The following is a 14,730-nucleotide window of genomic DNA, read 5'->3' as shown; positions in this document are numbered from 1 at the left end:
GTCCCCGGGACAGCACAGCAAGGAGCCAGAGCAGGGGGTCAGCTCGGGCGGGGCAGCCCCAGCACCTGTGGGCTCTGGCTCCTGAGAGAGGCCGCCCCCCTCCCAGATGCTCTCCAAGAGGAGGAAGGGCTCGCCAGGCCACCAGGGGGGCCTGGGACCAAGAGGCCCCCGCCTCGGCCTCCACAGGAGCAGCGCTCCCCACCCGTAGTTCTGGGGGGTTTCCTGTGTGGTGCCCTCCCCACCTCTGGGATTGGGCTCCCCCCTACAGCACCCTCCCTCCCCCTCCCAAATCCCCACCTCCCACCTTCCTCTCCCCTCCGTCTAGTCGTGCGGTTTCTTCAGTCCTCGATTTCCTGGGTGTCCAGAACCCTGCGGTATCTACCTGGCTGTGTTTGAGCGAGGAAGAGGCAGAGTCCCCCTACTACTCTTCCACCTTAACTCCCTCCCCCACTTTTTCTTATTTTGAGGGGCTTTTAGTTTTGTGTTCCCTCGTCTTCTAGATCACTGATGGGTTCTTCTGCATCTATTCCGTTGGTTCCTTCTAGCATATTTTTCCATTTATTTTACTCAACTGCGATTAGTTTTTAATATTCTGTTGAGGTTGTGAATATATCCACTCTTTTCTCTAGTCCAGTGAGCACGTTTGACCATTACTTTGAATTTTTTCCCCCTAAGATTTTATTTATTCATGAGAGACAGAGAGGCAGAGACCTAGGCAGAGGGAGAAGCAGGCTCCGTGTGGGGAGCCCAAGGTGGGACTCGATCCCAGGACATCAAGATCTTGACCTGAGCTCAAGGCACTCAACTGAGCCACCTAGGTGCTCCTACTTTCAACTTTGTATCAGTAGATTGGTTCTCTCCTTTTTAGTTTTTTTCCCTTGTGGCTTTATCTTGCTTTTTCATAGGAAGCCTATTCCTCTCCTTTTGCTGGACTTTGGGTTTCTCTGAATTAGAAATCCAACTACTTCTCCTGAATTTGAAGAAATGGTCTTGTGTGTGGTTGTCTGTTTGTGTAGACTGTGTAGGCCTGGCAACTTTGGCGGTCTGCCCAGAGTTGCAGTGGCGTGGGCTGGGTTCCTGGGGCACTCCATGATGGGGTTGCCCTTGGTGGGATCCGAAGCGAGCATGGGGTAGGGTGGTCCTGTGGGTCTCCAGACACTATGGCAGTATAGCTAAAGTGGACATTGGCACAGGCTATGGCAGTCCTGGGGCTCTCCAGAGGGCACCCTGGAGCTGTCTGGCAGGACAGCTAAAGCTAAAAGTGTACACATCAGGATGTCCTGGGGTGCTCCCCTTAGGTGATACTTTGGTGGGGAGGTTGGAGCCGATGTGTGCCACAGGCCAGGGGCGTGTGTGTGGGTGGCTAGAGCCAAAGTGAGCAGGAGCCTGGAGGTCCTGGTGGCTCTCTGCACTGGGAGTGCCCTGGCAAGGTGTCTGGAGTGTTCCAGGATGCAGGGACCTGTCACCTTGGCGAGACAGGTATTGTAGTGAGCAGCGACCGCAGGTCTCCTGGTGTGCACACGGATGGTCTTGGGCTGGTGGGTGTGAGGGGTCAGGGCTCACTGACACACTGATCACAGTGCCTGCACTCCGCTCCTGTCTGTGGTATCAAGGCTGGTCCTTCTTGTAATTTTCCATGTGCAGCTCTCAAGTTAGTGGTCTTCAGGAGAAATTGCTCTATAAATATGTGTAGATTTGGTTATGCCTGTGGAGGAGAGTTAAGGGTCTTCCTACTTTGCCATCTTGGACCCTTTTCCCCCAACCTCCTGAATTTAAGTATCAGCTAAAGTCAACTGACAGTTGAGACTTCTCCATCCAGTAGTCAAACCAGTGCTAGACTCCATGGCCAAGGAAGCAAATCTGGTTGTCTTAGTCCTCTGGTCCCTTGTTATTCAAACTGTGGTCTAGGAATAAGCAGCAGAGCTGTGACTTAGAGACCATATCCAACAATTTCCTATGGAATCAGAATCCGTGTGTTAAGATATCTGGTGAAGTTGTGAGGAAAATGTGGAATGGAGCAGAAATGCAGACTCATTGTGTCCAGAGTCCTTTTCATTCCCAAACTTTTCATCTGTATCATGCTGGCCCAGCTCCTTTTGATCCTCCCCTCCATGTAACACTTGCCTCTTGTAAGGGACCATTGCAAGGCAGTCACCCCACCTCCTTGGGCTCTTGCACACAACAGCCATTACCGTAACTTTCCCACTGTATCTTGTCCCAGAGCCTGTTCCATTTCCTTCTCATCTTCGAGAGACCATGTCTTTGTCTCTGTATTCTCAGTCTGGCACATCATTACCTGGCACTCAGCAGGCCTGTGATAGTTGTTAAACCCCCCTAATTTCAGTAGGAAAGAGCCAGGAAGACTTAGTTAGGTCAGCTGTGGCCACAGAGGAGTCAGGTGGTTCCCAAACTCCTTAACCAGCGAAGTGCAAATATCATTTAGTGACTTCTGTGTAGGTCTCATTTTTATTCTCCCCAAAATCCACTAACCATTTGGGATATCTCCATTCTTGTTTCATGTTCTGAGAACAAGTCTGCTTTTATCTAAGCTCCTTAAAATAGAACTTCCATTATACTTCAAAGACCCAAATATGCTAATTTAAAGGAATATATAATATGAATTCCACAGGAGTCAAAACTGAAAACCTTTTCACATTGAACCAGCTGAAGTGACGCTCTAGTATTGTAGCATTTTAAAAGTGGTATCGCACTCTTAAGAGACAGGGCAGAAAGGAAAATCAAAGCCCCCAAACGTTTGCTCTATTAATAGCTCCAAGAATCATTTTCTTTAGTTGCAAAGATCTGTTACCATCACTAAGATCCTAGTGGCAGAGATCCCACTGGGCTGTGTCCCACTCATCCTGGCTTGCACCAACACAAAGAAAACCATGAATGTAAGCTTTGGCTTTTTTAGGATAAAAATAAAAAATTGGCTTAAACCACCCATCACATAGGAAGCACATCTTTTTCAGTAGAGGAGAAAGCAGGTAACAATATGACAATCGTTCCAGTACCCACTGATAGGAGAAAATATTTCACAACACTAGTCAAAGGATGCTGAAATAAAACTGGTTTGAAGCTTTGAATAAGTTCCAAGTTTTTATATTTCACAATTTATATTTTTTATTAGAGTCCACAGTCTGCTAAATAAAAGCAGTAACAAGATATTTCACAAACTATTGTACAATTTAAATCATATGAATTTAATTTCATAAAAAAATTAGGTGCATATTCATAGTGGCTAACTTAAAAATGCTGTTTCACCTATGGTCTAAAATACTTTATAAGAGATTTAGTTCCAGCACTAAAAATAATCCCATCGGTATATATATTTTTTACACGTTTTACAACATAAAGTTTGTGCTCTTAAGAAGATCCACAGACTAATTCAGCATGTAAAAAATAATTTTACAAAACATCAAGTCAACCTTTCAAATCCACTTTTATTTTCTTTTTTTCTCCTCACATACAGAACATCTCCCCCCCCACCACATTTCTTACAGCTAGAAAGTCACTTGATGATGTTCAGGTACCATTTTATCCCTAAAACTTTGCTGGCATCAAAACAGGACAGTTAACCAGTGTTAAATCTATAAAATATTTACATAGCACAGCACATTAAGCTTTAGACACTTGGCAATTAAACCACATAAAAATAAGACAAGACCCCCATACTATTCAGATTTGGTGTTCATGGTCCCTATCTGGCGACTGTACACTGGTTCAAAAGGCAGCAGAGGCAACAGGCAGTTACTTGAGAGGACACTGAACACTATGATCTGAAAGCACATTATGATGTTACCCCAAGGTCATGTACCACACCCCACCTTTCTCCAAGGTGGTCTCATAATTCTAGACGGGCAGGTCCAGCTGATACAAAATGAAGACAGACAACACAACATTTACTTTGTGGAGACACAAAGTAACTCCTACTATGCACGTGCTATGACTTTGAACACAACTCGTCCTAAAAACTTGTCACGATCATCCTGGTTTTTTAGGTTGGGTGATCCATCAATCTTGCACTCGACTGTTACTTCATTTGTGGTACTGCTGGTCGCATTAAAGGAGACCTGGACAGCAACTAATGGCTGCAGATAACTCACCTGGCAAATAAAGGAAAATACATGAAACTCCTGTTCTATAGTAACTTCATTTACACTTTTATCAGGAGTTAGTTTATTCTGTAAAACTTTAAAAACAAGTTTTAATTAATGATACCTACTTTCTATTTCTTATTTTCACTTGAATTTTTATGGATGTAGACAGTTCCTGCGAGCACTGCTTTAAATATATCTTGTAATTAGGTTGTGTCTTGTTACCAGTTTTTAGATATTCTATAACCTTAGTTTGAGTTTCCCCTTTACCCAAAGACTCCCTTACTGATTCTGTAATTTCATGCAAATATATTCCTAACTGTATTGTCAGTGTGGTTTCTAGACACATTTCTTCACTAAAAGGAACTGGGGGCTGATTCTAGGATGGAGGCAGAGAAAGTACAAGATGAATGCAGAGTACTCTGTATTGCCAGAAAGTAGAGAGGTGCTCAAAGCAGCACGAGAGCATGTCTAAAGGATGTAAGAGTCTGCCTAAGTGTCTCACTGGCCAAATCGGGGACAATTTTAGCACCAAACAGTAACAGATAAGAGTCCATGAGAATACAGGGATGTAAATAAATGGTGGAGAAGGCAAAGCTCTTTCTCAGAGCAGAATGCCGACTAGTAAATGGAGGGAAAAAAAAAAATCTGGGAACAAGCCTATTAGTAGCTGATTCAGGCAAGAATCCCCAACGTGCTTAAAACTGGAGGAGAAACAGAATTGTAGAGACTCTCAAAGTACTCTCTCCATGACATACTTGCTGGTTACAAAAGAAAATAAAGCAACCTGACAGCAGAGAAACCTGGCTGATGCCACCGGAACCCAGTGTTCACGGTTACCTGACCACTCATCGCCACATCTCTCTTGCTAGGCTATTCTGAAAACATTTCTTCTGAGGCATTCTTGCCAAAAATGTACAATCTACATTTAATCGTGAAAAACATCAGGCAAACTCAATAAGGAACAAACAAAATAAGCCAAAAAAAGTCCTGTGCTCATTTTTGAAGAGCACAAGGGCAAGACACAGAGGAACTGCTCCAGGTTGTGACTAAGGATCTCCTGCACCAGGAATTTGCAAGAAAGGGCATTATTAGTACAACTGGCAAAACTTCAACAATGTCTGCAGACTGGATGATAGTATTATATCAATGTTAATTTCCTTTGATAACTCAGTTATGGTCATATAGAATGTCCTTATTTTTAGGAAAACAAGCATTTAGTGTAAAGAGGCACTATGTTTATAACTTAGTCCAAAATGGTTCAGGAAAAATATTAAACATAAATGGAGACAAATAAGGTAAAATATTACATTTGGGAAATCTGGAAAAAGTCTACAGGAATTCTTTGTACTGTTCTAGCCACTTTGTTTTCACCTCTGTGTATACTCCACCCACATTCTAAGTAATGAAAGAGAAAAGGGCATTTTGAAAATAACCATCCTTTAAGTTATCTGCTTGGGTTTTACATTTTGACTGGAGATGTGGGATCTCTACTTGGCATCACCATTTATATTTAAAGACCAAAATAGAGGATGCACAAGTTACACAGGCCAGGGCCTGTCTACCACAGACAAATGACATTTACAACCACGTACAAACTTCTAAGTACTTACATGCAGTTTTTTCCCATAATATGGAAAATATTTTAAATCTATAACTCCATTGAAGGGGTAAGTTGACAGAGATGCTGTGTTTTCACTCTAAAGTAGAAAACAAGAGAAATTCCTTTTTAGGTCACAAAAAACAACTTAAAAATATAAAGGCAGTATCAACTGTATATAGTAATCCTACAATGCTGTTCCAATTGCATTAATTACATTTTTGAGAACAGACCTATTAATCTTGATTTGAATTCTTTGACACAAACTGTCTGGACTCTTCTTACATTTCCTGGTACAGCCTACATGCTTTTCCAGGAGAATCCCTTCTAACTTAAGAGTCAGAGCTGTTCATTCACTGTCTGAAAATCTTATCTGTCTTCCAACTACCAAATGCCAGTTTCTCCAGCCACTGATAGCAGGAATACAGCAGTCTGTATGGGGGACCAATGCAGTCCTGAAAGGATTTAAAATACTGTGCTTCCAGACTGTAAACAATGGCTGCCATACTATAGAATGCAGGATTCAGGCTTGGGAGGCAGAAGGTCCCAAAGTTTCCTGTGATTAGTAACTGTTAGGGTAGCCAGAAGGGGAAACTATGATGTACCTACCAAAAACTATTAGGAAAAATTTAAGGTACTCCAAGCAAAGCTTTTTTTTTTTTTTTTTTTTTAAAACTCTTAACTGATTTAAATACCCTAAAATTGAGCAGCCTGGGTGGCTCAGCAGTTCACCACCGCCTTCAGCCCAGGGCCTGATCCTGGAGACCTGGGATCGAGTCCCACATCAGGTTCCCTGCAAGGAGCCTGCTTCTCCCTCTGTCTGTCTCTCATGAATAAATAAATAAAATCTTTAAAAAAATACCCTTAAATTTATGAACACACGCAAAATCAAAGTCCTGAAATTTACTGAATCATATTCCATATATTTAAACTAGTAAATGTGAAAAATCATCCATAATCCAACTCATTCATGCTATTATTTCTATTCTTCTTGATAACAAGAATTCTCAGGTAACACATTACGAACGTGATTAATTTTAATGACTATAACACACAGTAGATGACTAAGATCAGTGCAAGTTTAGTAAGGATGAATTAAAACATCAGTAAATGCTTGAATTCTAGTTTTAAACGCACTAATTTCTATTTTTGAAAGCACACAGGAAACACTATAGCAAAACTAGTATCTCCTCTAAGGAGAAGTCCTATTCCGCTTATGTAACTCCAGGAGTAGCACATGTAACAGACAAGTAACATAGCAAGATAGCACAATGCGGAGTGACGATACCCCACAAAATGGGCAAGTTCTGATGATCCAGGTCAAACATAGGCGGGAAGAACAGGAGATAAGACTAAAAAAAGTCGTAGAAACCATTTCTACCCTACATTTGTACTCTGTAAAGAAAAAACAATCATTGTGATGAGTGCCTTTCTGTATTAATTGCTTTTCTCTTAACACATGAGCTTAATTCACAGAAGTAGATGTTCCCCCAAGATATAAAGGTTTTTTGTGGATTACTGGTACTTCTAGCCAGACACCACACTTATACTGACTTCATTTGGCCCCAACAGCCTTCTCTGGGCAGGATCAATTACAAAGAGGGGGAACTGAGGCTCAGTTAAAATCATATGCTTAAGATCACCCAGATGTGACTGACTCTTCACTGTTCTCTTGGTTTGTACCAAAACCATAATGTTGGCAAGCTTTTACTTGAACTTTATACCTTCTGTAAAAATAAACATTGAGAATTTATGAATATTGAAATGCATATCTGAATGATACTTTAGGGTGAAGCATACCTGTCATAGTTTTAAAATGAGTGTATTTTCTTTTACACACACACCACCCTTAAAAGACCTGAACACAAACCAAATGTTCTAAGCAGTGGTTATCTCTGAGTAGCATTTACCAATTCTTTTCTCCTGCATTTTCCTAAATGAATATTCCATCTTTTGCAGGAACCATCTTTTAAATTAAATGCCTAGAAGCTTCTTTTAATTATTTTGGTATTTTCAGGACTTTTGTATAAAACAAAGCCAATCAAACTTAAGAATATGAGATATAAAAAGTATTACATAAAAAGTCAACTAAAGAATTTAAAGAACACTTGATATAGACAAATGTAATGGCTAATAGCCACTAGGATGGCCTACAGTAAATGTTCCCCTCTGCTCTGCAGAGCCACACCTCTAAAACATATGCACTCCACCTGATGACTAGCCTAGAAGTACAACGAAAAGTTTTACAGACTTTCTAAAAACAAACCTATTCTACAACTAAATAAACAAAATCGCCATCTACTTCGATTATTTTACATACTTTACACACAACTCTTCACACAGGGACAACAAACTGAAATCTGAATCATCAACCACGATTTTTCACTAACATTTCCACCAACTATTCTAGAAGCAAAGGATACACGATAGATAAAAATCCATGTAGAACCCCAATAAAACAGTTACGTGGAGTTGTTTATACTGGCCAAGGGTTTACAAAATTGAAATCTTAGGAGTTTAAAGCTTTTGCCTTAGTGGCCAAAATGTGTTTTCCTTTCTTAGTAGTGTTGGCTCCACAGAGCCACTACTCCAAGCTTATCTGTGTAGTCCGCTCACATGCAAAGGCAAAAGTTCCTGCCTACAGGTATGCTGTCATGAAATTAGCACTTCTCCCTGGCTGAAGTCTAGCACATAAGCCTTGGGAACTTTCTATTGGAAAGACCTGCAAGCAAGGAGGGAAAAGTTACTTTTTCTAAATGTAGCTTGCAGCCATATGTTTTCTTACCAGATGAGAGAATATGCTTAGCTTTTCAGAAGTATTTGTTTAGCAAGAAAAGCTCAGCTTAATGTAGCATCTGGTTATAAGTAGCCTACTGGCTGCACTGGCTGTGTATAAGAAGGTCAAGTGAACTGCACATGGTTCACACACATATATTCCAACCTACATGAGAAACCAGACTTTCCTGGCTTTTTATTCTAAACAGTGAATAAATCCTCAAAAGAAATTATTAAGGATACACTAAAGCAGAAGTTCTCAAAGTAAGAGCCTGAGACTATCCCCATCACCTGGAAACTTTAGTTAGAATTACTGAGTCAGAACTTCGAGAATGGGACCCAACAAGCCCTCCCAAGTGATTCTGATGCAAGAAAGAATTTGAGAACCACTGAGCAAGAAGTTTCTGCACAGGGCAGCCTGGGTGGCTCAACTGTTTAGTGCCACCTTCAGTCTAGGGCCTGATCCTGGAAACCCGGGATTGAGTCCCACGTCAGGCTCCCTGCATGGAGCCTGCTTCTCCCTCTGCCTGTGTCTGCGCCTCTCTCTGTGTGTGTCTCTCGTGAATAAATAAAATCTTAAAAAAAAAAAAATCTTATAAGAAGTTTCTGCACAAATAAGAAATCTATTCATGGCTAAAAGAATATAGTTTTCATCACAAACAACTTTTAAAAAGATTATTGAGAGAGGGTGTGCACACACACACATAAGCCAGGGTTGGGGTGGGGGGAGAGAGAAGCAGACTCCTCACTGAGCAAGGATTCGGACTTGGGGCTCAACCCCAGGACGCTGAGAGATCATGACCTGAGCAGATGCTTAACCGACTGAGCCACCAAGCTGCCTCGCAAACAACTTTAGAAGTGATTTTCAATGTAACATTTCAAGTAAGATACTTTTGACAGATTTGGGATTGGAATGCTAAATTTTGTACAATAAAATTAAATTTAGAACTTAACATTTTCTCCTCAGAACTCTTACCCATCATTTATATATTTGTCTTAGTTGCACTTGCAGCATGGAGAGAAAACAAAAGAAGTTATGAGATGAAAACTGCATAGCACTCTAGAAAAAATAATAAAGTAGGGATAAGAGAGAAAAAATACTGCCTCAAGGAAAATGTACCATTTTTCATGAAATCTCAGATGCCACTGATGCACACCAATTTACCTACTATTAATAAAGAGAAAATCTCATGATACGCTAGTAAGACACCAGCAATTATAAGGCCAACCCCCATTTCAGTGTTATTAAGCTAGAAAAAAAGTGAATCTCAGAATCAATGAAATATGGTATATGTAAATGTAAACACAGTGTCTATGAAATCCATGCACATGAAAACATCTTTTTGAATTACCATTTGCAAATAAAAAAGGGCTCTACACCCAAAGTTCGGTGGAATTTTATTCTTCTAAGACTAGCACTACAGAGGACTTTCAACATGTGACAGGAGGAAAAAATGACTAAAAAAATCACTGTTTTAAAATACTAAGATCTATTAAAGCTTTAACAGAAGCTGGGTTAATTTTTTGAATACTAACCTTTGAAGTACATTCTATCCTTGGCATTCCTTGAGGTTTTAATCCAATTATCTGTGGTAGAGAAAAACTGATTAACTGAAACATCACAAACATAAATAAAAGAACTTCCTGTTTTGTTGCTGGGGACCCAGGAGTGGAAGGATTGAGATAAATACCAACTCTGTGTATTAAAACCTTGTTACGTTTGCCTTTTAATTTTATTTTAGAGGGTTAGAATGGACTTTTCAATAAAATAATCTTACCAGTTAGCTGTCTTGTTACTGTACTGGGGCAATTTAGAAAAATCAGTTACCAAAAAACCAAGTAAAACATAGTATTGCACTCTGCTATCCTTAAAACAAGAAACAAACAGAAATCTTTAATGCAAATAATAAGAATTGCAGAAGCATAATAAAATGTTTTCATGAAGATTTATCAGGTCAATCCGCCAACATATGTTTCCACAAGGCTTCCATGGAGCCTTACCATATCTTACATCTATCTATTCCACAAAATGCATGTTGGGGAGAATCCCATTTTAAGATACAGCACTATTCAGTTCTATATAATGAGGCTACTTTCATGTATGTAGCAGATATAACTAAAACTAACTCTGTATGGCAACATTTATTCATCTGTTTTGTGGGAGGATCTTTTTATGTTTTAAATTTATATGCATTTTACATGCAAATGCCTGTAAAATATAAATATTCCTCCCAAAAGATAAGTTTTGTAGCAACCAAAATATCTATAGCAGTAACGATTCTTGCCCACGTGATAACTTTGGAACAAAGATGAGCACTGAACATTAATAAAATCATGATTTTGGATATGACAACCAGAATACTTATCCCTTGAAGAATTAATCTATGCCTAGATGCACATAACTAAAAAGGGAAAAGTTGTTTTACTTCCCTAATCCATGATTTAATGAACCAGTCTTGGTTTTTTTCTGTATTAATTTTCCAAAGGTCAATTATTATCATGGCTAATCTCATATGCAAGTTACCCATAAATGAGATAAAAGAGTTGCCAGCTTTCTAATAGAAGACACTAAAAGCAGCAGTGGCAAAATATGTACATACTCTGTTCATTTTCACAAGAACACAAGGACTTCCTCTGGAGTAGCCAAAATCTGGATCATCCACACCACTGCATGCTTGGAGTAAGGTAAGAGGAAACCGACATGCACTATAAACTGGACCCTTCTGTTCAAAAAGTGCTCCATCAGAACAGGCTGTGAGATTCTTCTGTTCTTCTGACTCATATGCTAAAAAGTAAAGATACATGTGCATAGATCAGTCAGAAACAGACTTTAAATAAAACCAGGGATATCCCATCCGATGGACAACACTTTTATTTTTTGACAACACTTTTCAAAGACAAAGACACTTTCAAAGACATTTCCTTAGAATGATCCTAAGGAAAAAATGTTTGTTCCATTAAAGGTTTAAAAAGCTTTAACAGTTTTTTTTTTTTTTTTTAAGATTTTATTTATTTATACATGAGAGACACAGAGAGGCAGAGACCTAGGCAGAGGGAGAAGCAGGCTCCATGCAAGGAGCCTGATGCGAGACTTGATCCCCAGACCCAGGATCACGCCCTGAGCAGAAGGCAGATGCTCAACTGCTGAGCCACCCAGGCGTCCTGCTTTAACAGTTCTGATGTTTGTTTGTATTCAACGATGGTAAAAAACTGGATTACAGATCAATGTCTTTTGTCACCATTAGGTGGCGCCAGCCACGGCCATAGTATTATTTCAATGCCTCCTATGCTCATGGCCCAAAAGATAGTGGGGACAACTTATAAACTTGTCATATCACCATGTTGTAACCTGAAACTAATGTAATATTATGTGTCAACTATACTCCCATAAAGAAAATACAGTGGTGAGAACACAGGCACTGTGGCTGCCCTTATGATGGATTTTACAGTATAACAGACCTTACAAACAGACATTAGCTCTAATAATCATAATGGAAGGGCCTAAAGAAAAACAGTGCTATGGCAGTATATTCTGGGGGGACTAGAACAAAGCTGAGCGCCAAGGGGTCCCTGTGAGTTAATGTTAACTTAGAGAAGGTTTTTTTTTGTGGTTGTTGTTGTTTTAAGCAGAAACAGGTAACATCTTAGATAAACTCAAGTGATAAAGGAATAAAATGGTTACAACCTGGAGATGTGAAAGAAAGGAGAGGGAGAAAGACACAACGGGTTTTTGGCTGTTTGCTCCATACTGGCACAGTGTTAGGCAAGAGTGGCACAAAAGTGAGCAAGCCTGATGTGGTCCCTGCCCTCTATGAATGCGTTTATTGAAAGATGCTAAAAAAGAGTTAAGATACACTCCAACAGTACCTCCCTAAGAACTACTGGGGTATGGGTACAACTGGTACCAGAAAGAGGCCACCTAAAATGAATCCAAAACAGGAACAAAAATTTCAAAGTAAATGCATTTATTAAAAAGTGTAAAGATCTTTCCTTTGGGGAGAAAAACTATCAAAAATTGTTGGTTTCATCTTATATTTATAAAAAATTAGGATATAATTAGAATTATGTACTCATTTAAAAGGATTCAAATATTTGGGACATGGAGTTAAACACAATAGGTATCATATGACATTCATCACTTCCTTTTTGACTTTGGTGGCACAATCATAAAGATCATTTTGCAAGAAATATTCAAGGCCTTCCCAATTTCCCCCAAGGGTTTCAAATGCATAGACCTTTTGGTATAGGTCAGTTCATCAGTTCAGTTTTGTATTCTGCCACCTTCCACTTAATGCAAGGAGTTGTAATGATGAGAGGTCAGGTTATGAAGAACCTCCTCCCTCCAACTCCAAGGCATGATGGGACATAGATCAATAATCCTGGACAGAGTAACATAAGAGCCCTATACACCTGAAGAAAGCCTAAAATAGGAAGGAAGGAAAGGAAAGGAGGAAAGAAACAAAGAAGACCTGAAAAGAAAAAGGTTAATTTGAACAAAATAAAACTTTAAATTTTAAGTGGTTATCTATTGGGAAAAAAAGGGCAAATCTTTTAAAAAGAAATGCTACCTTTCTAATATGAGAAAGGCTTTCCTAAAACTCAGCAATAACAACTGAAAGTTAAAAGGCGAGGGGTGAGGCTTGAAGGGTTAAAGAGTTAAAAGACCCCAGAAAGTATAATACAGTAAAAATAGAAAATGAGAGCAAAACAAGAGATCCAAGACCCAACTAACAGAATAATTCTAGGAAAAAAAAAAAAAAAACAGAAAATTGAGTTGAGGAAATTATTAAAGTAGTAATAGAAGATAATTTCCTTGAACTGGAGAACTTAAGCCTTTATCATGAAAGATCCCCATCAAGTTACCAGTAAAGTGATATTTTAGAGACTGAAACCAAAACAAATTTTAGAACCCAACGGAAATACATTTAAACACATTTTCTTGGGATCCCTGGGTGGCGCAGCGGTTTGGCGCCTGCCTTTGGCCCAGGGCGTGATCCTGGAGACCCGGGATCGAATCCCACGTCAGGCTCCCGGTGCATGGAGCCTGCTTCTCCCTCTGCCTGTGTCTCTGCCTCTCTCTCTATCATAAATAAACAAAAATTAAAAAAAAAAAAAAAAAAAAAAAAACACATTTTCTTTTTTTTTTTTTTTTTTAAATTTTTATTTATTTATGATAGTCACAGAGAGAGAGAGAGAGAGAGGCAGAGACACAGGCGGAGGGAGAAGCAGGCTCCATGCACCGGGAGCCTGACGTGGGATTCGATCCTGGGTCTCCAGGATCGCGCCCTGGGCCAAAGGCAGGCGCCAAACCGCTGCGCCACCCAGGGATCCCCATTTTCTTTTTTTAAGATATCATTTATTCATGAAAGAGACACACACAGAGAGAGAGAGAGAGAGAGAGAGAGAGAGAAAGGCAGAGACACAGGCAGAGGGAGAACCAGGCTCCATGCAGGGAGCCCAATGTGCGACTTGATCCCTGGCCTCCAGGATTATGCCCTGGGCCGAAGGCAGGCGCTAAACCACTGAGCCACGAGGGATCCCCCGGAAATACATTTAAAAGCAAAATTTAAAAAACAGCCTTGCAGGAGAAAAAAACAAATACAAAGGAACTAAAATTCTCTATACAGCTGAAGTATCACCTATAAATGCAGAATTAGGTTATTTTCAGAAATGAAAGGACTCAAAATTTACATTTCATGTATCTTAGGAAGTTACATAGAATAAATATACTCCATCAAAACTAGGTGGTAAATTCAGAAAAAAATCCAGAAGCCAAGAAACAGTGGATCCAACTAAAGTGATAAAAGGGAGTCTCAAAAGGACAGCTGAATATGTTAAAGGCCTCACCAGTTACCATACAAACTATGGCAGGAGGAGAAAGGCTCTGAGTTTTCCAGAAAAAAAGGGACTCGAGGATACCTCAAAATGACATTGTACAAATAGAGAAATCAGAAGTGTCTACAGATGACAGAGTAAGACATAAAGACTATGTATAAATAACAAAACTAAAAATAGTAATTCAATTAATGTACTGAGTGGAGGCGGGTGGGAGGGAGGGCTGAGGCATGTGAAGTAAATTCTCATCTTCTCATGGCAGGAAGTAAAGACAATGCACAAAAGTGATAAATCAAGAACCATCAGGAAACTATAATATTTAGAGATACAGAAAAAACCACTGTAAGAGAAAGATCAAAACCATGAAGTTCTTTCCCACTGAACATGTATCCAGAATCAAATTACAATGTCCACTGCTTCTTC

The 14,730-nt window shown here is 39.8% G+C and overlaps 1 protein-coding gene across 2 annotated transcripts in view; it reads right to left on the bottom strand.

The window, feature by feature from the left end:
• Window positions 1–3,086: 3,086 nt before the first annotated feature.
• Window positions 3,087–14,730, bottom strand: part of ATP1B3 (ATPase Na+/K+ transporting subunit beta 3) — a 44,977-nt gene continuing 33,333 nt past the window's right edge. For both annotated transcript variants that reach the window (XM_041734561.1, XM_041734560.1), the window contains 4 exons: window positions 11,073–11,257; window positions 10,009–10,059; window positions 5,711–5,797; window positions 3,087–4,106 (listed from right to left, as the gene is read on the bottom strand). In XM_041734561.1, coding sequence (XP_041590495.1) covers window positions 3,933–4,106; window positions 5,711–5,797; window positions 10,009–10,059; window positions 11,073–11,257 — 497 coding nt within the window. In that variant the 3' untranslated portion in view covers window positions 3,087–3,932. The remainder of the gene's footprint in view (window positions 4,107–5,710; window positions 5,798–10,008; window positions 10,060–11,072; window positions 11,258–14,730) is intronic.

This window comes from Vulpes lagopus, chromosome 19 (assembly GCF_018345385.1).
Source record: "Vulpes lagopus strain Blue_001 chromosome 19, ASM1834538v1, whole genome shotgun sequence".
In the NCBI taxonomy this organism is placed as follows: domain Eukaryota; kingdom Metazoa; phylum Chordata; class Mammalia; order Carnivora; family Canidae; genus Vulpes; species Vulpes lagopus.
Note: the sequence above shows the minus strand (reverse complement) of the source record. Positions and strands in the feature narration are given on the sequence as shown.